The 27,387-nt window shown below is 35.9% G+C and overlaps 3 protein-coding genes across 3 annotated transcripts; 2 read left to right on the top strand and 1 right to left on the bottom strand.

Moving 5' to 3' along the window:
• Positions 1-2,301: 2,301 nt before the first annotated feature.
• On the bottom strand, positions 2,302-11,304 carry LOC583078 (malate synthase, glyoxysomal). Its single transcript, XM_030980602.1, has 13 exons — positions 11,053-11,304; positions 10,070-10,201; positions 9,402-9,617; positions 8,822-8,989; positions 8,217-8,327; positions 7,679-7,738; positions 7,103-7,259; positions 6,257-6,452; positions 5,588-5,666; positions 4,623-4,715; positions 4,116-4,188; positions 3,726-3,793; positions 2,302-3,280 (listed from the first exon to the last, which is right to left on the bottom strand). Exons 1-13 carry the CDS (start codon positions 11,227-11,229, stop codon positions 3,020-3,022), a joined length of 1,791 nt encoding a protein of 596 aa, XP_030836462.1. The 5' UTR covers positions 11,230-11,304; the 3' UTR covers positions 2,302-3,019.
• Positions 11,305-12,807: 1,503 nt separating this feature from the next.
• Positions 12,808-22,631, top strand: LOC577579 (transmembrane protein 185B). Its single transcript, XM_030980601.1, has 7 exons — positions 12,808-12,910; positions 15,222-15,398; positions 16,179-16,404; positions 16,952-17,035; positions 17,870-18,046; positions 18,457-18,580; positions 20,201-22,631. Exons 1-7 carry the CDS (start codon positions 12,873-12,875, stop codon positions 20,410-20,412), a joined length of 1,038 nt encoding a protein of 345 aa, XP_030836461.1. The 5' UTR covers positions 12,808-12,872; the 3' UTR covers positions 20,413-22,631.
• Positions 22,632-23,811: 1,180 nt separating this feature from the next.
• On the top strand, positions 23,812-26,307 carry LOC577515 (ras-related protein Rab-9A). The gene is made up of 2 exons (XM_003729331.3): positions 23,812-23,918; positions 25,123-26,307. Exon 2 carries the CDS (start codon positions 25,325-25,327, stop codon positions 25,946-25,948), a length of 624 nt encoding a protein of 207 aa, XP_003729379.1. The 5' UTR covers positions 23,812-23,918; positions 25,123-25,324; the 3' UTR covers positions 25,949-26,307.
• The last annotated feature ends 1,080 nt before the right edge of the window (positions 26,308-27,387 follow it).

Raw genomic sequence — 27,387 nt, 5'->3', positions numbered from 1 at the left:
TTGCATCTCATAAAACCAAATAAACAAACAAAAAAGTTTAAGAGTAAAGTAAAGAGAAAGAGCAAAATAAATGTTTAATTGTGTTGGCCCAATGATGAAATTTAGCATATACCTGAAATTTTGTATTGAAAAGTCATCATTTTTTTAAATTGAAAAAATAGATATTGCAATTTATTCATGCTTAGTTGCTTTTAAAGTGGATTTGTTGGGAGTTCTTTTAGAAAGTAAAAACAGAGCATTCATATAAGAGATTGTTCTATTTCATTCCCAAGTGCCTCACTTGTATGTTATTTAGCAATTTTCTTGAGTGTCATTTTTTTAATGCAGATGCGTGTGTGTAGAATGCATATTTGTTGAATGTAGAAAATCTCAAAACTTTGAAATTGAATACCGATGATTGTTAAGTTTGAATGTGACAAAATGACAAGTAAATATATTACTTGTAGAGTAATATATTGACAAGACAGACTTCAGAATTAGGTACAGTCTAGCCAGGGAGGCAAGACAGAATGACAGAGCACACTCCATATAGTGAATAGATATTTAACTTTTATACCACAGTGCTATAAAAACAAAGTTTCCTGCTTTATGATCTTTACTTGTGTGAGATATTTATTATTGCAAGGGAATACATTGTTACACAATGTGCAATTTGAAGTTGTTTATACATGTACCTGTATACTGTCAAGTTATTAATGTATGTTAAGCATTATCATTATCTCCCTCCCTGCCTCCCTCCCTCACTGTTTGAATCAGTAGGAGTTAAACAAAAAAATAATCAAGACATGAAGAAGAGTGATGGGCTATATTTAAATGTTATTTGACATTGTAAGGTGTCTTTTTTCAAGACACATAGAGGTGAAGCAGTGAAAAGTCTTGAGCAATCTTTGTACGAAGAAAAAGAGATATTACCATCATGGTTGGAAAGTAATTTGTGCTTTTCTCGAATATTATGTTCATGAAATGCTTCTATTTAAATGATACATGTAGGTTGTGCTTCTAGTATTAGACTAGCATCCTGTTCAAAATTTTCCTTGCATGTTCTCCCCATGTTCTCTTTTTACACTTTTACAACAACACCAACAAAATTATTGAGCATTGTGAGCTCTTTACTTTGAAATATCAATTTCCGTTTACTAGTATTCTACATCGACACTTAATATGTTCAAATCTTTTTGTATTTTATTTCTTTTGGCAATTTATTATAATCATGTTTTTATCTTTATTCTTGTTTTCCTCCTTCTATGCTGTCAATTGCACAAATGTTAACAGGCGTATTTTATGAATTGTATAAAGAATGTATATAGAGAGACGATTGCCTTTTAAAATGGTATTGATTTTATACTTATTCGCAGAAATTATTTCCAGTACTACGTTCAATATGTATTGATTTTGAACTTCTTTTGAAGGTGTTTGATTTCCTTGTGAAGTGTCCATTTTGTTACCATAAAAAGTAGAGCATTTCTATTCTCCTTTATTTTTTGTATACCTTTGATCATGCGACTGTGAAAAAATATCATTAAGGATTTCTTCCTTTTTTGGACACGATTTCAACATTTGATAATTTATAACTGGAAATATCTGAAGTTCTTGCTAATGACCATTAAAAAAGGTAGGCCTACATTGCATACTTTACATCAGTGTGTAGTTCAATTGACCACTCTTTGAAACTAATGATGGTAAAGTTTCATTTCTGCACATGTAGTTTTCTTTTCTATAGTTAGTAAAGCCATAATTGAGACAAAGAAAATGTTATGTAAAATTTATAATAATTACGTCTGAATCAGTGTCAATAAAATCATATTCCATGACATTCATGAATGTATGAACTTGTGCAATGTTTACATGCTTTAAAAGATTCAATGAATTCCTGCAATGTGCTTTATTATATATAGCTTTATAGTACATTTAGTATTATAGAAACAGAGAGGGAGAGAGGGAGAGAGAGAGAGAGAGAGAGAAGAGAGAGAACAGGTAAGGGTTGATTTTGATGACATGTGTTTTTACTTGTGATTAAGAATTTTTTGTTGAGGGTGAATTGAATTCTAGAATATGTTTTAAATTCTTGGGTATAAAACAAATCCATTTCAATTCTATAGACATTACTACTGAACTCTCAAAATGACAAAAATAATAAGGGCATGACAGTTCATTATTCTTATTGAAATTTATTTTCATTTCAGTAGATTCATATCATTACCCAAAATAGAATAATCTTATTTCTTTCATGATTCAAAATTCTTACATCACAAATGTTTTAACAACACAACTCATTCATAAAACAATTTTGAAGAAAAAAAATTATTGAACAAGACTCTGTTTATTATACTAAAGATAATGAAGCATAAATTGAACAAAATGTTAACAACAATCTTTTCATAACATGGAGACCAACAAATAAGTCATTAAATGAAAGTAAATTTTTAAAAATACAATGATAAAAGAGGAATATCTTCTATAGGAAATGAATACTGAAGTTTCAAATACTTTAATACATATATAACATATTAATAACATATATTTTGACAATCTAAATTCAGTGTAAGTCACAATTTTCTTAAATTGTGATTTACCTTTTATTTTGTATTGGAAAATTTTAAAGCACTAATTTTCAACACGTTAATTCCCATTTGATATTACTGGTTTTGTTTTAGTTGTAGTCGATAGTGGTATCAGAATGTATTTTGATCATCATCAAGTCGAGCAAGAAATTTCTTCCAATGAGAACACATTTATTCTGATGGGTCACGAAAGTCAACTGAAAATGATATCATCATGATTATCAGTATAAGGAAGTGAGAGGTGTTCCTGTCGACACTTACGGTCGTTGCAACCCAACTTTTAAATCAGTTAAAATTAGATACGTTGCGATTAAATATGGGAAGTCTATCTTTAAGACGAGCTGTACATGCAGGAAGATTGCTTGGTAGGACCCTGTGCCCTGAATGGGATGCACCGACATGAAGAGTTATATTAAAATAAATCATTTGTGTACTACTCTATATCGGAAGGGATTTCTTTACATGTTCCAGGGACTTGACAGGAAAGCGTCTGTTAGGTTCAGATACGTTGTGATAAATTCTGGGAAGTCTCTCTTCATGACAAGCTGCAAGAAGATGTTTGCAGACACCCTCAATCTCTTGGTAGCATCCCCATGACCAGAGCAGGAAGCACCTGTCGCATCGGCAAGGAAGGCTTGGGTGAGTTCAATGACGAGCTGCCTAGTGACAGGTTGCTTGTTGTCTTCGAGGCAAGTCCCGTGGCGTATCCACTGCCAAACCTGATGAATGAGAAAAACGATTATGGATTTAGAGCAAGTTGATATCTGAAATGTTGGTATGACAGAAGAGAACACTGAGGGTGGTGTCAACCACTTGTAGGACCCTTAAAGGGGTGATTCACAATATTTGCACAATAATTATGATTTTATACATGTAAGTTGAGAGGTTACTAGTTTTTAGTGAAATGGATGATTAATGAATATGTACACTGTCTACAAGCATGTCCTGTATGCTTTGAAAATTTAGACTGTCTTCATCCATACCCAATTTTGTTCACGAAAAATTGCTAAGATGGGAGGGAGTGGGTCCCTCTAGGTAGAAAAGGATAACTACTTAGTGGGAGGGGGAAGGAAGGAGGGAGGAGTGGCTCTCTGGTTACTCATTTTAGTGACAATTGGTCTCAGCTTTTCTCCCTTATATAAGTGCTAGAGACATACTACTGACCTGTGATCTTGATATTTCAGCTGTAGCTGAGTCTTCCACTGAACCAGCATGGGGAAAGTGACCTCTTCCTGAAGGAGAGAAACATATGATAATCATTCTCTTTTATTTATAACCAAAAGACTTTACTTTACCATAAATCCTAGGAATAGTAGGCTGATTAAGATTAGAAAAAGAGACTAGAAAATAATGAATGTAAGGTCAGACGACAAGAGAAATTCTCTGAGAGCGACAAAGAGAGAGAAAGAGGGAGGAGGTAATAATTGATAAAGGAAGAAGATGTGTGTACCTAAGAGCCAACAAATTATATTTCTGGACTAGATCAACAAACCAATATGGGGAAAGAAAGATGTTGAAAGTATGAAAAAGGAAGAGAGAAGTTGATAATCTCACCAATAAGCCAAGAGTCTATAAAGAGAACTCCCACAGCAATGTTAGTCTTCAGTCCACTCAATGTGACCCCTCCCTGTGTGGATATGAAGAAACAAAGAAACAACTATCAAATTGAAAAATAGCATGTTCATGAGTAAATGATGAGTTTAATTATCAGTTAGTTGTTCAAATATCAAGTGAAATGATAACAAAGTAAAGAGTGACATATCACTAAGTTGTGGTATTTCATTGTCGAGGTCTGACCATTGTTTTGCCCTTCTTAAGTTCTAAATATAGGTGCCCATGGAAAAGGCATCAACCTTATATTACATAGTCTCTTGGATAAGACTGAAGAAATTGTGTCTCTTGATATACATTTTAAACACAAACTTGATTTATAATACAAAAATAAAACTTCAAAAAATGACAGCCTGCACAATACTATCGTTCATCATTCAACACTACAATGACGGAGGGAAAGAAGTATTTGATTGTATTTAAATACAATTTCTGTTATTGCTGACTTACTGATGGCATGAGAAGTAGGTCTCTGGCTTGAACTTTGACTTCCGACCTCAGAACAGCAAGCTGGTTGGGAGAAGGGGCAAATTTGGCCCATACCTGCATAGCATGATACAGAATAAAATGTTATCTAGACAACTTTCAAATCAGACCTGGCATAAAAGTATGGTTACCTTTAGTTTTGTAATAAATATCATCACATGGGCCCATTTCATAAAGTAATCAATGCAAAAGTACCTGCTATGACAAAGCTGTTGCATGCTTCATTATGCAACATATTTGTGAGTTATTAGTTGGTAGTAGCTTTATAGTAGGTATTTGTAAATGGAAGTATATGGAAAGGCCAACATCATTGGTGATATGTTGCGACAAACATTATATTTAAAATTCCATCCTTTGAGCAAAAGAAAAAGAACAATTAACATCAGCAATGTCATCTTAGAGAGAGAAATATCCTTGTAAACAAAGCAATGTAGGATGTATCACTGGCTTTTGGATTGTTGAAACCAAAAGGATTAAATACATATCCTTCATGACATATCTATTATATTTAAAGGGATTGGGTAATTTTGTCTCAGATTCTGAAACAAAATCTTGGATTTAGCTCATGCTGCAATGATAATTATAAACCTTTAGGTCAGTCTAGGAACCCCATGAATTTTACAAGCCGATCGCCTGTCTGATTATCACAATATTTATGATTGGAAATCGAAATTTCATTTTGCGTTTTCCTAACGGTTTTCATAACACTACACTTTATTGGGGAAAACGAGTATGGTAAAACCGGTCACTCAAAGATTTTTAATTTTTTGACGCACTTCTTGATCATTTTAAAGCACAATTTTTTTAGGGCTTCAATATTACACCATATCAGAGACACTAATAAGACGTAGGGCCGTGAATCTTAGATTTAACATTGTTAAACGATGCCTTTTAAAGCATAAATTTTAAAGACTGCTATAAACTTGTACCTGTTGCATGGGCTGTAGCAGTCCAATGTCATACACCATGAAACCATCCACACCAGCCTTGATTTCGCTCAGTTTAGCTCTGAAATAATGACATAACAGATCAATATAGAAAAATCATAATACCATACAATATCAACAAAAACAACTCGCCATAGAAGCCACCATCTTTGGATGCTTACTCATATTGAGGGATTTCAAGTTGGGTGTAAGTGTTAGTGTTTAGAGCAGTCAAGACTCAAGAGCTCTTAAATCGGGCTAAAAAATTTCTGATGAAATTAAGAGCCCGATACCAATATCAATATCAATAGTTTAACCCTAACACCAAACTGGAAATCAACATTTGCTTAATCCCTAGGGCTAGTGTTAGTGAATAGGAAATTTGTACGTAAACAAATTTAACACAATGCAGCCACAAAGGTTAGTTCAGCAGACGACATTTTTGGAAAATCGATAACATTATAGCTACCGGACGATATTCAGATCAAAGCCTTGTAGCCGGCCGATTTCCATTTCGGTGTTTAGGGCTGGTGTTAGTGTTTATTAAACTTTAAATCACTCATTGTCTCCCTATAGGAAGGAATCTATATTGTAAAATCTTTTTGGAAAGGCCTCTTAACTACTTTATCTGTATCCTTGCTGTAGTTATACACAAATACAACAGTGTCTCACCTGCATGCTTTCTCCACTCCTGTACTGTACTCTGGGCCTTTCTTAGATGGCAGCAAGAGAGCGCTCATGCCCCCTGTAGCATGGCAGCCTCGTTGATGACAGGTCTTTATCGTCAAGACCAGGTAGCTCTTCAAGAAGTGCCTCTCCATGTTCACATACTTGTGACGATCTGGTAGAACAAAATCAGGCCTATGACCTAGAACAGAGAGCAAGACCAATTAAATCACTGCAGGGTCAAGCTTTTGGAACAGATTATAGAGAATTCTGAGGATAAGAGGATTTGTTATAACAATAGCATAAGATTTTCCGGTGTAATATTTGGATTAATAAAGAATATGTCTAGTTTACCCAGGGTAGCCTCATCAGTATTCATACTGTTCTCCCTGAGGGCCCTGCAATCATATTATTACCCCGGTCATAGGATTCAGGCTTACCCACACACAATGTATTCACATTCTCCACTCCCTGGGGAGCATTCAAGCCAGTGCATCATTTTTACAAGCGCACACTTGCTAATCTATCTAAGCACATTAGCTTTTGCATCCTACCGGGTACCCATTTAACACCTGGGTGGAGAGTGGCAAATGTAGATCAATGTCTTGCCAAAGGACATTAGTGCCGTGGTGGGACTTGAACTGCGGACCTTGTGATCCACAGTCCGGTGACATATCCACTCGTCCACGACACCTCTACGAGGAACCATACTGTTAAACTAGGTAATGGATTTTACATTTTACATTTGTTGAGACCAAACATAATAATCCTATATCTAATATTCCAATAACATTGCCTCCAAGGGATTGGGAAACATTAGTGTGACCCCTAATGCCAAACACCACAACTCACCAAATTTATTGACAAAAGAGGCAGAGTAGTCCCAAAGGCCACAGTTAAGCCCTGCCGAATGCTTCCTAAGCTCATACAAGATCTCATGCATTTCAAAGGCTGCTAGGATATTCTCAATGAGTACTGTTGCTTTCACACAACCTAGGGGAAGACCAAGCTAAAAGCATGAGAAGGGAAGAGAGAAAAAAAGAGGTGCTATTGTACAAAAGTAGTAGCAAGATGGGAATTATGTTCGTATTGCGTCGGAGTGCTGTCAAATATATTGCTCAATTCGATAACGGACTTGAGCTTATCAAAGGCCACTGGTAAGTTCACAAGTACAATTCCTTGAGATGCTAGAGCGCCACAATGGTAGCCATGCTGAAACCGGGGTAATAATTGAGGAGCACTGACCAGGGCCCCGTCTTACAAAGAGTTGATATCAATCGCATTAATGTACATAAGAGATCAATCGTAAGTCTTTGTAAGACATGACACTATACCCACTATTATTATTGTTATCATTATTATATTACTTAAAGTCTGATTGTGTCTTCAACAGTGAAGTTGCCTCTTGCATATCACTTCATTTCTCACCTTCACCTCAGCCCATGTAAATATCTTGTCCCACAGTCTGGCTTCTCGGTATCCTTCAATCTGTAATGAATTGCAAGAAAACCAAAAATAAAATCATGGAAAATGAAAAATGACTTATGATCCCATGTTATGAGAGCCATGTAAACAGTAATGTGCAGAAATGAATGAGCTCTAAATGTTTGACAACATGAAAAATAAAAAAAATAATATTCATGATTCACAATTAACCAAGGTGGTCTAGATAGATTAGCTATGAAACCATCTTGCTTCCTCAATACACTACATTGACACTTTATTAAAAAATCCTTTCAGTGCTTTGGCTTGAATAGTCAATGTATTTTTTAGTAATCGCCAAGTTTTATTCTTGAAGCATAACAATAGAAATAACATGAAATGTAATTCAATAATATGTAACTTGGTGAAACAAATAAGGGGATAGCTGGAACAAATTATCTAAACCAAAATTTACCTAATAATGCTTGCCCTAAACATCAATGATGCAGAAATTGTTGTCATACATTATACATGATTAAACTACCTTTGACAAATAGAAGAATGGCCCACTCTCTCTATCCAACAGAATCTTTGCATTGTGGAACATGAGGAGAGCAAAGTCAAACAAAGGACCTGGAACTTCTTTCCCATTCACCTGTAGAAATGTGTGGAAAATACATTTCATACATAATAAAGACAGTGTGATGAGGAGATTCGACAAGTATGATGAATTATGAACAAAGTTGTAGTACTGATCAGAATCATGGACAACCAAAGAACATACAAAATACATACTTATAATATCTAAACGTGGCTGAAGATTTAAGACTTCATAATTCAAAGTTCATGCATATTTGTGAGCAAGGGTAATTATTTGGAATCCATTTTGTGTTTCATTTATCTCATGCATCAACGATCTATATCTAATTTTTTTTTTCTTCTCAACTGCATCTATTTTTTGTTAACTTGAAGATGTTGAATGGGCTAAAACAATCATTATTTATACAATTACATCATAATCCTGAAATGTCATCACATAAAAGCACAGAACTCTGAAGAAGACATTTATACATTAATTTATGACTCAGAAGTATCCTATCCTGAAATAAATGTGTAATAATAAAGATAGGGCTGGGAATCTGAACTCACTATCATGTTGTGTTCTACCATATTCCATGCTCTAGGTCTAAGCATCAGTATGGGTGCATGTTGAATGGGAGGTACGCCAGGTATCTGGTTGTGCACTGCTCTGTACACGTTGTAAAGCCCTTCAATCTGTGTGCGCCTTGTTGGACAGTGACCGTCATCAAAGTCAGTCTAAAACAAAATCCATTTAACATTCTCAATTATTAAATTGACATATGATTAGATATGATTAGATTTTTTGAATTGCATGTCATGTAATTGCTTCTAATGAATTTCTGTTTATAACAAATCATCTGTTAACCATATTCTTTGCAATCCTTAATTTCCGATGCAAAATCAAAGTTAAGGAATCGCAGTATTTCTAAACCAACAATTTCATTTCTCAAGTATTACCAAGTTTCAGCCTACTGTTCTACTTTTGGATTACTCAGTGTAAGTTTAATCACACAAGTTTTATTCTGAATGCTAGAATTTGTGTATCGAATATGACCCCCCCCCCCCCCAATACAGATGCAATATTTTGATCAATCAATAATATAAATTATAACTAGTGGTATATTTACACCTTTTATTTGATTTTTACCTGAATGCCTTGAGCAGAAGACTGTAAGGACCTTGTGAAATGTTGGATGTTCGCAGGAGACACATCACCAAGGTCCACATGTCTGTTGACAAGGCGTCTAGGAACAGGGTCCACAGTCCAAGTCCCCTGCTGGATGTGCAGTGTGTCAGTTCTGAAGTCCGGCTGTGCATTGGTTGCATCCAACTCTAACTTCCTCTGTATCCTCTCTCTCAAGATCTGTCATCAAATTAAAATTCCAATGAATAGGTCTAAAGTATACCATGATGGTTATAGTGTACCCATTCATTAGAAATTAGGCAATCATGATATATACCTAATATTAAATTAGTCCTACTTGTATTAATGTCCCTGTCTGCTTTCCTTTTTCCCCTGCATATAATGTTTTTTTTTAATGTTTTTGCTATTTGATATTATTAATTGACTTGGATTTCCCCCAAAACCAAAATTGCACCTAAAAGAAAAAGAAGAAGAAGAAGGGGGAAAAAAATAGTTTTCTTGTCACTGAATTGTTAACCTGTCACACCAAATATGAGATAACTTGGAATAAATCCTTTTGGAAATAAATCCTTTTGAAAAAGGAAATCATTGGTAAAGAAAATAAAATTCCTAAATAAAACCAAACCCCAAAAGCAAGACACAGGAGAATGGATAAAGGAAGAAGATCTGACCTGATCAACCTTGTTGTCAAACTCAATGACCATGTCAGCAACAAATCTGATGGCTTGCGGAGTTAGAAGAGTGGAATACGCCCTCTCTTGACCACTGCATGGTGGCATCAATTCCACATCATTGTTCAGCACCTGGGTAAAAGAAGGAGAGAGAGAGAAAAAAAAGAAACAGTGATTTAACTTATCCTTTTATTCTACGAAGTACGAACATTTGAATATGACTTATGAGTAAGCTGGGGTTGTATTATTTGATTTGGTTTGATTTGATATGGTTTATTGATAAAAAAAAAATGTACATTCATAGCACCTAGAGGCTGAAACAAATTGAATTTACAAGAGATTGATACAAAGCATAACATTAAAAATCAATTTTGGTAAAAATAATACATTTATGCTAACATTAGATTAAAAATATAAATGGCAATTCGCAATGAATGCTCATATATGATAAAACAAAAGAAAGAGAATCAAGAGAAGACATTGAAACGGATGACTATTAAGTCGTAATATTAATCTAATAATATAATATTATGAACAATCTTTCAGGATTATTTAAGAGTATATGACTATGACATTCCATATTGGCATTAATTGCCTAGACTCTAGATAATACTAGGTCTGGGTACATGACAAATAAACATGTGGGTCCTGCAGCCTAGTCCTGCTAGCCAGCATCAGCAACTCTGACCAGGTTAGCCTTAGCCTAGGTAAATGAGTGAATACAACTACAAGCGGCAAAATAAATCTATTTCTGTAAGAAATTAAAGTTACCATTTAATTTTAATGTTAAACATGAATTAAGATTAAGAATGAATGCTTATTGTTTAATACCATTAAATGACTAGATTCATCATAACAAACATGTAACAGTTCAAATACAACATGGTTTTATATGGTATTTTATATGGTATTTTAAATGGCACAGACTTTCTTTAATTCAAAGAGGAAACAGTGAACATGAAACCCAGACGAGAGTGATGCACCTTTGTCTCTGATGATCCAATCCTGCTTGATGCTCTACAATCTTGAACTTGAAGTGATATTGGACATGATGCTCCGCCAGCATTTGTAGCAAGATGCTTCCTGATAACATCTAAGCGGGATGAACAATCAACAGTTCTACTGGTACATCGTTCCTTCTCCAACATTTTGCTTTCCATTTTATATTGGCTTCACGAAATTCCCGGTGACACCATCACCACTTTTCAAGCAGAAACAAACATGTCTTTGGTAGAAGTTAGCAGCCTAATACTGCGCACTCATTAGTGATCTCTGATTGGTAGAGCTACTTGTAACTGAGCGATTACATTACATTTCCCTACGATAAAATGAATGATATCACTCTAAGCTCAATCATTAATTACCTCTTTATTTTTTACAAATTCTGTTGAAAGGCATGCCCCAGGCCACTTGAAAGGAATTAAAAGCGTAAATTCATTTGACAAAAGGCGATGAAAGAAACTATATAGAATAGAAAGAGAGAGAGACAGAGAGAGGGGGAGAGGCAGAGACAGATCAGAGAGTGAGTGAGAGAGAGAGAGAGAGAGAGAGAGAAGGGGAAGGAGAGAGAGAGAGAGAGAGAGAAGGGGAGGGAGAGAGAGAGAGAGAGAGAGAGAATTCATCAACACGCCCCTACTCCTTTTTTGTATTCATTAATTTTATTTTTCGCATTTAACATAATTATAGAAGGTTATAGAAGCAAAGCTTTTGATCAATAAATTAATACAACATAATGTTATATAATAATAAACATAATAATAATCATAATTTCACAATGTATATTAATTACCTAATACAAAATACCGCTTCTATTATTCGTATTATTGTTACACAGTTATTTCATCATCAAAAACTATAACAAGCATTGCTTTTTTTCAGAATAAAACTGAATATACGTGTATACTCCTTACAATTATGCTCCCATGTTCACCTCTACTGCTCTACATAATATTAAAATATAAGTTACGAATTTTCATTAATCTAAACACTACCTCAAAACCCTTCCCCTATGCTAGCTTCCCTCTTCTCATACTCATTGGACTAACCATGCCTCCCCCCCCCCCCCCCCCCCCCCCCACTGAACTGGAATATTCCAGTTCGTGCTCCCGCCCCCGTATTATATATTGATATGTGTGTGTTATATACATTTTTATTTTATTTAATTCAATCAAACTGAATTTGATTTGATTTGATTTAATTCAACTTGTTTCAATTGATTAGGCATATATAGGCCTATTATATGTTCTTCCCTATATATTTTTAAGGGATTTGTATTTTGTGCGACGGATGCCTGAGTGTGTGTAAAGATAAAATTATGGTAGTTGTTCACTAATTGGAAAGGTTAGTTATTGTTGTTGAATTAATTTTAAGTCGCTTGTCCACTTTGGAATATTTACCCCGGAAAACAAATTGTTGGATAGGGAAAAGTCATCAAGACTTCATAAAGGACCAGTTAAATTTATAGTTGAGCAGCTAGCAGGAAGGTAAGAATGAGAAAAGAACTTATTGAACACTCAATACCCCCACATTCGATGGACCTACTCATTGAACAATTTAGACTCCACTTAACTAGCTTACTTGGTTTTCAAATCGTTATTTAATTGAAAGTGGGAAACATATTATATTTTATTATCATTTTTTTGTTCTTATTTAAAATTGTGCCTTTACGACGAGACCGCTGTACAATATACCTAAATCGGCAATGCGATGCCGGTGCCGAAAACAAAAGATTTAGTTGCTGACATTTTCGTGTTCAGTATGCAATCAAAGATGCTATGACCTCTCTCAACTTCACTCCAAAACAATGAATTTGAAGGGACTTTTTCAAGATTTTAACCCAAGGTATGTATAATGTGCGATTAGCACATTAGATATGGATCGTTAGCGTAAAATATTTGTGAATTATACCCCTAATGTAATCCTTTTCCGACTGGTCCAGCAAGCGTCGATCGCGCGACTGCACGACCCCAAAACAAATACCGGTACAGCAAGAGTCTTGGCTAATTCGGCCGCGGCCGTCGGCCCGCGATCGCGACGCGCGACCGTACCAATGCCATGCCATGCACACAGACCTGCGCCTGGCGCACAGGCCTAGCCTTCTTCTTGAGTTCTTCTGATTGAGTCTGCCTCCTTCAATACACCAGTTTACGGTTATGGGCGCCATTTTAATTTACAAGTAAACAAACCGAATGACCTCTCTAGAGCCTAGAGGCCATTGGTTGATGTGTAAATTAGATTGCGCCCATGCAAACATCACTGGACGCGGCACGCACATCATCATTTGCATTGCCATGGGCCCAATCTTAATTTACGCATAAATACCACTGACCATTGGATTTGTTTACTCGTCAATTAAAATGGCGCCCATGTCTGCGCATGCGCACTGATGTAACCATAAACTGTGTAAACCGTGTATTGACTGAAGATTCTTGCAAACTATGTGCGCATGCGTGTGTGTGTGTTAACCGAAATTTACGTCCATTCGAGTGCTATTTATCATTCTTATGAAGGGGTGACGTGACCAAAGTTTTTTTTTAGACATATTTAGAACATATATTACAAAATGTGTTATTTGATTTTGATCAATGATTTCTCATATTCTAGATCTACACAAATTTATTTATTTCAATTATTCCCAAATGGACGGCAAAGTTTTTTACTACAGATTGGTTCGACTTGAAAATTTATTGTCAAAGGATTTTGGAGATATCGCGATCTAAAAATTTGATAACCGGTTGTGCGTGCGCGCTGCATCTAAAAAAGTCATAAAAACGACGAGACCTAACTTCACGCACGGGGGTCCAAATAAAAAAACAAACATATTTAGCGTCCTGTTTTTTTGAAAAATAGGAAGGAGGAGGCCCTTTTTTTTTTTCTTTTTTTTTTCTTTCAGAATGGCCGCTCAAAATGGCCGCTCGGTACATTTTCCCAGTCAGTCGGGCTATTTTTCAAGATGGCCGCCGACATTTTTTTTAAAATCAGAAATAGATCCATTTTAGCAGTGTTTTTCATGTTTTTTTTTCTTTAAAAAAAAAATTCCAAAAAAAATTTCAAAAAAAAAAAGAAGAAAAAAGTAGGAGGCAGCCCCCAAAAAGGAAGCAGGCGGGGATGCTAAACATGTGTATTTTTTTTAATGGCCTAACAGTTGATTTATCATAAATTGTGATCCATCAAAAATAAGGTAATATCATAATTTGCAAGGCAACATATCATACAATCAGTTGGTACCACATTTTACTTACAATTTTGAGGAAATCTGCTCTCAAATTAAAGATTTTCAGACCCTTATAGGTAAGTTGATAATTTTCGGAAAAGATTGCAAAATTTGCCGATCTTTTGTATATATTTTCACAATTTCGTACCCAATTCCAAAGAAAATTTCATCTATGGGTAATTTTATGTTCCTCTTTCCATTGGTGGTATCAGATTTTCAAAATCTTACTGATATTTTTGAGATAGCGAACTTAGGTCACGTGCCATCCGTGAACTTTGGTCACACCACTATACAATAATACAATCATGAAATGTCTAGAATTAAACTCCAGCATGTCCAGGGAGGTACGCTGCCAAAGGTGTCGGAGCTCCAGAGCCTGCATAGTAAAACGATTCAAACTGTCGTTTGGGTCATATTTTTTTTTAATGTAAAGAAGTAGACTAGTAATTATAATTTTGACTTCAATGTTTTTTTACTCCGTCCAACCACTTGAAATTATAATTTGAAGGAGTCTTTGATGGGAAAAAGGGGGATTCCTCGTCCTAACCCAATTCATCGCATGTTGTATATCGTCGATTCAAAATGAGTAAGTATGCATGTGCAGGATTTGCATGCATACTTTCTCTTAATTTTAAAATAGTAAATAGTAAAACACTGCCTTCTTTTTTGAAAAAGTCAGGACAAGAAACTCGTTACTTTTTTTTACTTGGCCTAATGGGCATTTGATTTTTTTTGTTCTGCTTGTACATGTACTTGCATTGAAACTGTACTTCACGTTTGCCCCTTACTCTCCTCCTGATTTCTGTATTCAGAGGGGTAGGACAAGCTGCGACTTGGGAGTCGGGACTGCCGACATCAGTAAATCTGTGAGTTCTGAGTTTGCTTGTCTCTCTTACAATTACATGTACATGTGTGTATATTGTTTTACCTTTTTTACAGTAAATTCTTGGTGTATACAAGTCTGATTGTCTTCTCGTTGGTGTTTGCTCTACGGCTTGATGAGACGATACAATGTAGTTTCTGGCTTGTCTTCCTGCCACTATGGTTCTGGAAGGGCGTGGTGATCGTGGGAGCAATTGTGGCAGGAGTCGTCTGGTGGAAGCATCCAGAATACAGGTAATCAATATTTTGCTTGCTTCTTATTTATTTATTTATTTATTTCATTTCATATCATTTCCAGGAACATAAAGGAGTATAACAATAACAAAGAACACATTGTTTGAAATTAAACTTATAAACATCGTTTTTTGGTTTTATTCTTCTCACCATAAACATTTATGATTGTCAATTACCAGACAGAGTATGTCTGAAGATACATTTTTTTTAAATTCTGATCAAGCTCAGCTTTGATTTAATCAGCTCCTATTTTAAACCGAAAATGTCCAGAAGAGAAAGTGAAAACATGAACATGGAAACTTAAAATTGCTTTTGTGACCGAGCTGATTATTCAAGATCATGTTCTACTACTGTTGGCTAGAGATGTCCTAGACTACAAAGAGGACATGAAACATGAAGATGGAATTTTAATTTAAATTATTTTCCTCAGTAAGCCTATCATTTACCATTGCCAACACTTCTGAGGAATATCCGAATAGGACAGAGTGTAAATTGACATTGTAAAGCTTTAAGTATTGATCAGCATAACAAAATAAATGTAAGAAGGCTATTAAAATCACTTTAGGTTGCTGCTGATAAAGACATCAGTGCTTTTCATCTGTATAAGCTTTTAGTTAACTTCTGATTGGAACCGGACTGGAACTGGCCCACATCCCCAAACCAGAAGGTTTATGGTACCCTTTCTGTTTTTTTCTTTTGGACTGGCGTTACTTTATTGTTCTTGATCTGCTACACATACTCCAGAAGAAATTTTACATTGTTTTGTCATTTGCATTACAGGGTCGAAGGTGAGGGTTACATCGATATGAAGGCAATCATCATATGCCTGGCTCTGAACTCTCTCCTCCTCATCTTTGAGATACTTGCCTGTGATCAGCTAGAAAGCTCTAATGCTGCCAAACCCTGGCGCCATCCCTGGCTTATTGTATTCATGCCCCTATTTCTCACATCGCCTGTCTCCATTGCTGCCTGTGTATGGGGCTTCAAGCATGATCGTGGTCTTGAGGTAAATCTTACAGGGAACAGTCACTTGTTGTAGTCGGAGTTAGTGTTATTATGTTAATTAAGGGTTCTATATTTGTATACATTCATTCAGACATCATTTATTCTATTTATATATTGCAAAATCAAAGACAGAAAAAATTGCACTAGATCACCAGTAGGATATAGCAAAAAGAGCCAGTTAATAGTGTACAGTTCATTTTTTTTTTTACTTACCTGTAATATATTTTTTCAAGAAAGAAATATTACAAAAAAAAAACCCAAGATTTACACTTTTTTTTACTTTACATTGTTTTACCATGTTATTAAGAATTATTAAGCAATACTTCATGTATAACCAGTGATTTGAATATTGAGAGAATGTTTAAGGATGATCCACAAAATAGGACATGAGAGCCATCTAAAAGCTGAAGTCATATACTTGGACTCATATGTATGTGTATAGGATCAGATAATTTATAAAATAATAGACCAGTGCAGTATCTGTTGTTGCATTACATAATCCACTATAAAATAGTTATTTAATGTTGCTGATGTTTTGTTTTCAACAGCTGGAAGCTATGTGTTCCATCAACATTTTACAATTCATTTTCATCGCACTCAAGCTGGATGAGATCATTACTTGGAGATGGGGAGTGAGTATTGCCAAGGTTGAATGTAAATACATTGTAAAGACATATTTATTATAGTAACATGATATTTCCTACGTCCTTGCTTTTTGCAACGATGCAGATTAAGGGGTTCTATTGTGGATGGCTTGTATGCTTCTAAAATTAGAACCTTGATAGTGGGTTTAAGCTTTTGTTCAAAATGGGGTCTGAGACGGGAAGTTAATTTTGAGGTCTAAGTTTCTCTTTTGTTAAACGTGATTCTAGATCCAGGGTCAGGTCTTAACTGAATTAATACCAGCTATTGGATTAGTTTAGGGTTAGCGGTAGTGTCTCATATAGTTGTGGGTCCAAGTTTGAAGTTTAGAATTTGGTTGGTGTTTGAAATAGACCTTGGACCTTTGTTAATTTAGCTACTGCTCTCTCACTTCCACTTTTGTCATATACATATAGAATAGTTATATTTAGCTGCTGCTTTTTATGCCTCCACTACCGAGGGTGGTGCTGAAGGCATCATGTTTTCAAGTTTTCCATCTGTCCCGGTTTTGGCTGACACAATAACTTGAAAATCGTTGCAGGGAGTTTAACCAAACTTACAACCACAAACAAAACTTTATCCAATCATGACCGAACTGGGCTCAAGTATGAATGAGCATCAAAAGATTATATGAGAAGAGTGGCGGTTCGTGAGACCAGATGCTAAGGGTCATAACATCATTGATCAGTGAACACAGGCTGAGGCATATTGAAGATGAAGTCACATTCATCTAGTTGTCTTGAAAACCGATTTCCACATCAAGTGGGAATAAGGCTGTGGGTCTGTCAGTTTTTGTCATAAAATTCTATCCAATCACTTGACAGGTTGTATTCATCCCATTGTGGATTCTGACCTGTCTCATGTGTCTCATCGTTCTGTACTACGTCATCTGGTCTCTACTCATCCTACGAGCAACAGAGCTGATGGCAGAGCAAAGAAGAGCCAACTTCATGACAGCAGTCACTGCTGTGTCACTAGTAGCACCACTCCTAACATTTGAGGTAAGTGAATCTCAAAATGCAATGTCATGATTACTTGCCACATCTAATTTGAATTGTCAAGGGTTGTTTGGACTAGCAAAGTCATAGTGAAATTCTGCTTGAGAATTTCATTGAATTGACCCCACCCTCCCCATGATTTGAAATGGGGTTAACTTGTTCAAATCTTGTACATTACTGTAAAACCAGACACTTTTACCAATTGTTAATGACAACTCCATTTTGCTTTTCAATAATTTTCGCAATCTCAACTGCCATGGAAATTCACAAAAGTTGGATCTATGTTCAAGTTTCTTCTTTACATGGTTTTCTTCCTTTACTTCTTTTCACTATAAGTGATGCAGAGACATTCTTATGTACTTTTGTTTTTAATAAACCATATTTTGTCCAATCTTTCCCCGATTTATTGACAGATTCTGTTAGTAAATAGATTAGATGGCATCAATGATTACCCGGTGTCTGCTGTGTTTTGTCCCCTGTACATCTCTTTACTGGTCTTGCTGCCCACTGCCTTTGGTCAAAGAGGTGGAAATCAATGTGAGTATTCAGAAACAAATTATCCTGTGAAGAGGTGTTTAATAAGCCAGTCACGCCACCATGCTGGCTCCAAACGGATTCCAAACTGATGTAATGTAATCTTTTGTTTAGTTTATAGTTGGTCAAGTGCCTGCCTTGTTGGTGTAACTGGGGTATATCATTGATTCATTATGTAAATTATGTATTTAAAGAACCTATGTCAAGACCCCTACAAACTGTTGCATTCACCGTTCAAAAAAATGTGTATGTGAAGAAGAACAAAAACAGGTCGCTTGATAACTTCTGATATGCCAGGTAGGCTGATGGCAAGCTTTTGATCATCATTAGTATCCTCCATTTGATTACATCTATGTACTGCTCTATTGGAGTGATGCATGATTTCTATCGTTATTGCACATTTCATTGTACATTGAAACCTGCTTGAATGAACACCTGAATTTTATGCCTCCGTTACGAAGTAGCCGGAGGCATTATGTTTTCGGGTTGTCCGTCCGTACGTACGTACGTCTGTACGTACGTACGTCCTGTTCTCGTGATCGCGTTATCTGAAGAACCGATAAATGGATTCCTGCCAAACTTTGGTCATGTAGGTATCTTGCAGAGCCGATGAACTGATTAGATTTTGGGGTCACGAGGTCAAAGGTCAAAGGTCACAGGGCTCATTATGTATGCAAAAACAGCTTGTGATCGCGTTATCTGAAGAACCGATTAATGGATTCCTGCCAAACTTTGGTCATGTGTGTTACTTGCAGAGCTGATGAACTGATAAGATTTTGGGATCACGAGGTCAAAGGTCACAGCGCACATTATGTATGCAAAAACAGCTCGTGATCGCGTTATCTCAAGAACCGATTGATGGATTCCTGCCAAACTTAGGTCATGTATGTTACTTGCAGAGCTGATGAACTGATTAGATTTTGGGGTCATGAGGTAAAGGTCAAGGTCATGCGGCTCATTATGTATGCAAAAATAGCATGTGATCGTATTATCATTAGAACAGATTGATGGATTCCTGCCAAACTTAGATCATTTATGAATCTTGCAGAGCCAATGAACTGAGTAGATTCTTGGTTCATAAGATCAAAGGTCATGGGCTCATTATGTATGCAAAAATAGCTTGTGAAAGCATTCTCATTAGAACTGACAGATGGATTACTATTTAACTCAGGACATCTTGCAGAGCCAATGAACTGAGTAGATTTTAGGGTCATGAGGTCAAAGATCAAAGGGTCATATATGTATATGAGAAATTGCTTGTAATCACGATATTCTGAGAACATGTTAATGGATTACAATTGAACTTGAATTTGAAAAATTTCTTCCGTTTCGGTTTGTAAAATTGCTCTATGAAGGAGGCATCAATTTCGACTGCGCGCAGTCGAATTCCATCTAGTTCTGTTAAACACTACATTTTCATTTGTTCCTATTAAGCAGCATTTTTCACTGAAATATTTACCCAAAGTACTCGTATGTTTTTATTAAATACCACCTGCTTATAAATACATCTTACATGTAATTACAAAAAAATTCTTGTCTCCCCTGGGTGGTCTATATGAAAAAGTTTGACTTGATCTTTAATTTACTTGTTGTTTACCCTCTTTATTTCTATTCCTCACACAGGGTGGTTTGGTATCAGGAAAGATTTCTGCTCTTTTCTGCTGGGAACCTGCCCCTTCCTCCAGGAGTACGGCAACATAGAAATCAACATCCACAGAGGAGACCAGGAACCGGAGGAGCAGGAAATCCAGAGAGAAATCTATATACATTCCAAACAAGCTATGCTGGATTATAAAGTCGTTATGCCTGTTATATCAATCGATACACCGGACTAAGGCCCAACCCCTCCCCCGTCGATTAGTTGTATGATAGTCACGTTCAGTATATTTAAGAATCGTAAGTCAGTAGAGTTGATATATTGTAGCTAGCCCCCCAGGCCCTGTTGCTAACCCAGTCACACCGCCAACCCAACTAATGATTGAGAAAATCTGAGCCAATTTGGATATTGTGAGGTAACTCTCAGAGGTATATCGGGCAATGATTGGTTTTGATAGCCTTTCAGTGGTATTTAGTCAGTTCCAAACTTTATCAGGGTGTAAGCTCCATAGCATGCCCGAAAGGCCCTACTAGGGCCATAATGTCAGGGGCTTGTCCAGTATTGTGAAGGGTTTATTGAACATCATTGGTTCTGAAAAAGGGAAATTTGATTAATTTTGATCGGTCTATTGTTGGTACATTGTCTGTATAATCATAGATGTGACTGGGGTACTATTATAACGTCAAGATTCATTCCTGTCAATGCACATGCTGGTTCATAAATGCATTGACAGGAAGGGTATAATATATGTTTCTCCATTATTGTAATGTTATGAATTATCAATATGTAAAGGATATTTGAGTAGTTGGTACTTGTAGTTGATCCTTTGCAAATGATTGCTTAGTCATAGTCAAAATGTATATTCATCCTTGATATACATTGATTGTGCCTTTGGATTATACCAAATTAAGATAGGTAGGACACAATTTGCGAGATCCTGATCGGTAAAAGATTATTGAAGTTGGATCTTTTTCTTCTAACAGACAGTTTTACATGCCTCTTCATTATACTAAGCTACCAAAGTCATCATTCATACCTGTATTACTCCTCCTATTGTGATTCCATTGCTGGAAGTTCGCAAAACGCAATTAATTTATATCTTTTTGATCTGCTGTAGATTTGTACTTTAGGTAAACTCTCCTTCCCTTGACAGCATTTTGTAATAATATGCTCAAATATTTAATACCACCTCTGCTCTGGCATTACATGGTTTAAGTTATGTGAGGCATTGGGTAGAATAAGTGGTCATTCTGGGTACCGGGCATTTTGTCCATTAAACAGCAATCTGAGTTCTAGAAATGATGGAAAGTATATTAACACAGAATCAAGTGATACTTGCACTGAAGTAGAAGACTACAAGTGTATGACAGATGATTTGCAGGACCTGTGTAACACCTCAGTAAATACTACTCAGCATTAAGAAATCAAGCATGTAGTCCACACTGTGTGCATACAAAAGTGAGTCTTCAGTGTTCCTCAGTAGATGGCATTTCCAATATTTTGTCATTTATTGGTATATTTGGCTGGTCCAAACAATCCATCTGCTGCATGATAAACAATTCAAAATTGCTGTAAGCCAGTCTATCAGTATATGCCAGTTTATTTCTAAAAGAAAAAAAGCGCTCCAGGAAAAAAGGTAGAAATGTTTAATTTCAAGCATTCTGAGATTTTGTGATAATAATTGAAGAAAAGAATATACCATGAACTTCCTTCTTAAAACATCAATTAATTGTTGTGAATTGATTGTGTACTTTAATTACATGTAGTTGGAAATTTAGCTCAATTAACAGTCTCGCACACTAATCGCCTTTTTGGCAATGATGACAATAGATGATGGAGGGTATTGATCCTCCTGAAATTTGTGATTAACTTGGTATCTGTAAATTCTGATAATAACTCACTAACCCCTCCCCCAGAAGATATATAAATGCTCATGGTTCTCAGAATGCCACTTTTAATCATTCTTACAATTCTGCTTTTATCATACTTTCCAAAAGATAGCTTTCAGCAATACCTAAATAACCTTGCTACAATTCTACATTAATTGCTTCTATCAACATTATGTTGTAGTAGAACGTTTAAAATTGTTAGAACTCGTAATACTACATGACAGCCAGAAAATGTTCCACATTGATTTGTTTAGTACAGTAAGCATACTCTTACAAACAATGTATATTGTGATATTTCAAATGGATAAGAATCCATCCCTGAAGGAAATTAATTCATGTTTTATGACATCCCTTCTTTTTGTTATAAGTTGTATTTAAATGAGGTGCTTCATCTGTGGGTATAAACTGTGATTTGAAAGAGTAAGATGTTTGATCAGCAAAAACATTGTTATGTAAATGGAATATTACAATTGATTTGTATTTATTTGTAGGTGTTTGTTATGTAATATAAATTCAACCTGAAATTATGTACACATATTATTATTAAATGAACATTTCCTTTGTAAAACTTTATTTGTGCTTTGTTTTACTATGTTTCACTTTAATTTTTGTAATTTAAAATCATTTAGTGTAGGCACCTTCCTCCCCTTTTTCTACTCTGAATGGGCAAGTTCTCCCTGCTCAAACTAAATTAAGAAATGTTTCTTATGAACATGGTAAAAAAATTAATTTGCTTTGGTAAACCTTATTATATGGTCATTATACACACATAAATTCATGCTCATTTCAACAAAATTATATTCCCTTCTACACCATGGCGAGTAAATGATGATAATGATATGCATAAGAAAAAGAAAAAGAAGAAAGGTAAAAGAGGAGGAAAGATAGAAGATCAAAAAGAAGAAGAAAACATTTTCAACCATACCTCCAGGTGCGTGGGGGGGGGGGGGGTGTTGGGGATGGAACCCTCCCCCCTCCCTCAATTTTTTTGTGTGTGTTTTTTACTAAAAAAGGTGACCTTACCCCCCCCCCCCCAAACTGAAGGAAATATAACTACCAAATTTTTTGGGGGAAAAAAAGTGCTCTTACCCCCCCCCCCCCCCCCCCCCTGAATTTTAAAAAACCCCTTCAAAAAGTCCTGCGTACGCGCCTGCATACCTGCCTTTGTTTATATGACGGATGAGAACTTTTTTTTTTCTTCTTACAACTTTATGGGATGGTCCTCTATTTACAATCTTTTCATATTTGATTAGTTCGAAAATCATAAAAATTTGTTTTTTTCCTTCTGTTCTTTTCTTTTTGAAATAATAGGAACCTTAATTACCTAGACAGAAATAATCGGTATTTGTGTACTTTGACATATATGTCAAGATCCTAGCTCATACACTAGAGAATAAAATCGGTTCTAGGACAATTACCCCCTGGATAATCACCCCCCTTTGAATACCCCCGGAAATTACCCCCCCCCCCCCCCCCCCCCCCCCCCCCAAGAAAAATTCGTATATATATTTTCTTATTAACAAAAACTTATTATCAGGGTGAACTTCCCCTGAAAAGGAGGGTAAATTTATCAGGGTTGTTGTCCTTTGGGGGGGGGGGGTGTTTGTCCTAAGGGTGTAATTGTCCCGAAACGATCGCCATCCTTAATCTATGTAGTGTAAAAAAAACTAGGAACATACGCGATATGTATTTATAAACTATTAAATATTAGTATGATTGTCATTTTAGCGATCACAAGAAATCAATGACTCACGCGTTAAAACATTAAAGTCACAGTCACAAGTCACGAGGAAGATCGACTCACAACATATTGACAGATGTTAATAATTGTTGAACAAAACTTGGCGATTTGATGGTAAGTTTGTAATAAATGGTTATGTATAATATATATCTAGAGCTAGAGATAACTTCTCATTCTTTCCTTTGCATGAAAATCTACATAGTACAAGCTGTCATTGACTTTTGTCTAGAAAGGAGGCGTAGCTCTGTTGTGGTCCCGTCAATGTTTTTTTGTGTTGGGATATTGTTCTGCGCCGCGCTCGGCCTAACTAGAAATAAATCTAGACTAAAGGAAGATAATGTATTAATTCCATTGTTTTATCAATGACATCAATCCACTCTGTACTTAGTGTTTTATAATTCCTTGATATTCAGACCCAACAGTGACGTGACAAGTGAGGTGAGAAGTCAATTGAGTTGATGCCAAAGCCAATGGCAAAGCCATATTTTTTTTCTTCAAATTTGGGTTGGTGGCTGTCTCAAAGGGAACTTAAGGAAGTCGATTCAATTCAATTCAATTCAATTCAATTCATTTATTTTTCCTTTTTCAATTGTACATATTTACAATGATTCGAGAAAGAACAGTCATTTTCAAGAGAAATACCAGTAACCAGTAACTTCAACATGTTTAAGTTAACTGTTGTTTTTTATCAATATATTCTTCAGTCGTAACTAGATCTAATTCCGATCCAACGTTCAATTTTGAGATTGGTATATCACCAGGAAATCTTTTGGTGATAAATTTTCTAGTTGTACCCATCTGTAGTCAAAAATTTGCTCTCCCTTTGGTAGTTATTGATCTCATAAAAGTTCCTAATATAGATCTAGACCTAATTGTTTTTTATATATGCTTGAACTTTGGGCACCCTATCATACATGCCCCCTTTTATACAAATAATACACAGCATTGAGGGCATTAATTAGTAAGAATTACCCACACAAGGACATTTGGTACAGTCTTACACGCCCGAGGGCATAGTCGAGGGTGTTTGGACTGTTTTGAAGGTATCAAGTGTGGGTAATTTTACTAATGCCCGAACAAAATGATGTGTATTATTTGTTATATAAGATTATTATTTGTTTTATAAAATGGTGTTTTATAACACGATTTTACTAATGACTGGTCATTAGTATTTGATAATGACCGGTCGTTATCAAATTTCATGTTAGGCCCAATAAATGCCTGGTCACGTGTACGCTCTCAACCAATCATTTGATTAGGATCCATGTCATCATCTTATAAAATATAATATTTCTCTATTCTTCTTGTATAATTATAGGTTTCTGCTGCAGAGTGAATACACAAAGAACCGCTGAGAAGCTAAAGGATACTCGACCAATGTTACAACAACAATTGGACTGACCAATGAACAAAACCTGAGGAGGAGTGCAAATTATGGGGATGAAAAGACTCCCATGGTAGCAGTTGGGTTGTGTAATTCTATTTTCTATGTGCAATGTCTCATTGAGAACACCTAAAAAATGGCTGGAAGTCGACCAATGCTTCTCAAAGTTGTCATCCTGGGGGATGGAGGTGTCGGTAAAAGCTCTCTCATGAATCGCTTCGTGAGTAACAAATTTGAGCAGGAATCATTTCACACCATTGGGGTGGAGTTCCTGAACAAAGACATCGTTGTAGAAGGGGAGACCTTCACTGTCCAGATATGGGACACTGCGGGTCAGGAGCGCTTCAAGAGCCTGAGGACACCGTTCTACAGGGGTTCTGACTGTTGCATGCTGACCTATGGAGTGGACGACAGGCAGAGCTTTCACAACTTGACCATGTGGAAGAAGGAGTTCTTGTACTATGCGGACATTGCAGACGGAGAAAACTTTCCATTCGTTCTCCTCGGCAACAAAGTCGATGTGGAGTCTGACAAGCGGCAGGTCGGGGTCGATGAAGCAAAGCAGTGGTGTGCGGACAATGGCAATGTGCCTTATTACGAGACTAGCGCCAAGACAGCAGTCAATGTGGAAGAGGCGTTCATAGCAGCAGTTAGGAGGGTGGTGGAGCTTGATCGCAAGAATGATGTCAAGGATGACGTCAATCCTATCAACTTGAATCAGAAGCCTAGCACTGTTCACAAGAAGTCAGATTGTTGTTAAAAGATTATGTTGAGAGTTCTTAAAAGGACCATGTGTAAATGTAAACAGAGTGTATCCAGGTATATAATGCATATTCTTTATTTCCCCAGGTTAGATGTACAGATATTTTCTTTGTTTTTGTTCTTCTGTAATCATGCACTGGTATATTCTTTTCAAGAAAGTGTGTCATTCAAGGATATGTTGGCCATGGTTCAACCATGTGCCACGGGCAAGAAAAAATTGAAATGTTGCTTTGAATCAACAAAAATTAATTACTTTGTAATTTGCTCAATGATATATGCAGAGCATCGGTGTAATAGTCTGCATACATGAAAGATAAAGACCATTTATGGTCATGTGATTGCATTGTGAAAGAAACGTTGTGGAATTGATCAGAAAAGGTTGATCATCTAGCATATAAGTATGAGTGTGTACTGCAAGGTTCTGGAATCATCAAAATGATAAGAAATTTGGCCTAGTCTTGGTAAAGTTACAAGCACTGTACACAGAAAGATGTATATTGGACTATACGACTTGTGCGTTATATCTATCAGGTCCAAATAGATATAATAATGTACCAAATATATCAATTAGTAGGTGGTTTCTACTTTCTCGGTAAAATTTGTATGATCACTTATTAGTCAAAACATATTATTTCACATGATTGGTAATAAGAGCTTCCGAGTTTCCAAAACTGGTCTTTACCTTTAAAGAATTGGTAATATATGATTTATGTTTTCAATAAAAGCTCATTTTGCAGAGCTTCTCTACTTGCTTTGCAGCTTAATGAAATAAATGGTTTTAGTTGCGCATCAATATTGAACAAACTGTTTACTAATGACTAATTCTTTCAAGTAAAACATTTGCGTAGGGCCTGCTCAATATGCATCGAGTTGTTCACTATGGACTACAGGTAGTTGCCCGATTACCGCAACTTTGATATAAATGTACAACTCAAAAACTTCTCCTGTTTTCAATTTGAATACATCGACATGAGTTGATAAGAATTGTCAATAAAATCTTAAATTTGGATTTTGGTAGTGGCTGTTGTGTAAAAGCACTTTTTACAAGAGAGGGAAGAGATTATCTATAATTTTCTAGTACTCATGAAACATATGAATACCACTCTCCTTTTGATGTCAAATATTTACCCAGAATATAGGTGTTAACTGTTAACATCTTCAAATGGATTAATGGGCAATTCCACGGTAACGGAAGGACACTCAGACAAGATTTTTGAACTTCAGGTTCATACTAAAAGAAATGTTTTATTAGTATGTATTAAACTATGGGGAACAAAATGTGTTTCAGTCAAGTGGAAAGCTTCATCAACTTCACAAAGTTTGGATAAACACTAATTAACTGGAAAAACCATGTCCATTTTTATGTCCTTCCGTTACCGAGATAATTAATATGCACATTCTTAAACTACTTAACTATAATGACAATTTTTTGGGGGG

The sequence above is a fragment of the Strongylocentrotus purpuratus genome, unplaced genomic scaffold (assembly GCF_000002235.5).
Source record: "Strongylocentrotus purpuratus isolate Spur 01 unplaced genomic scaffold, Spur_5.0 spur5_scaffold_11, whole genome shotgun sequence".
Lineage (NCBI taxonomy): Eukaryota > Metazoa > Echinodermata > Echinoidea > Camarodonta > Strongylocentrotidae > Strongylocentrotus > Strongylocentrotus purpuratus.
The sequence above is the reverse complement of the archived record's forward strand: the minus strand, read 5'-3'. Positions and strand labels throughout refer to the sequence as shown.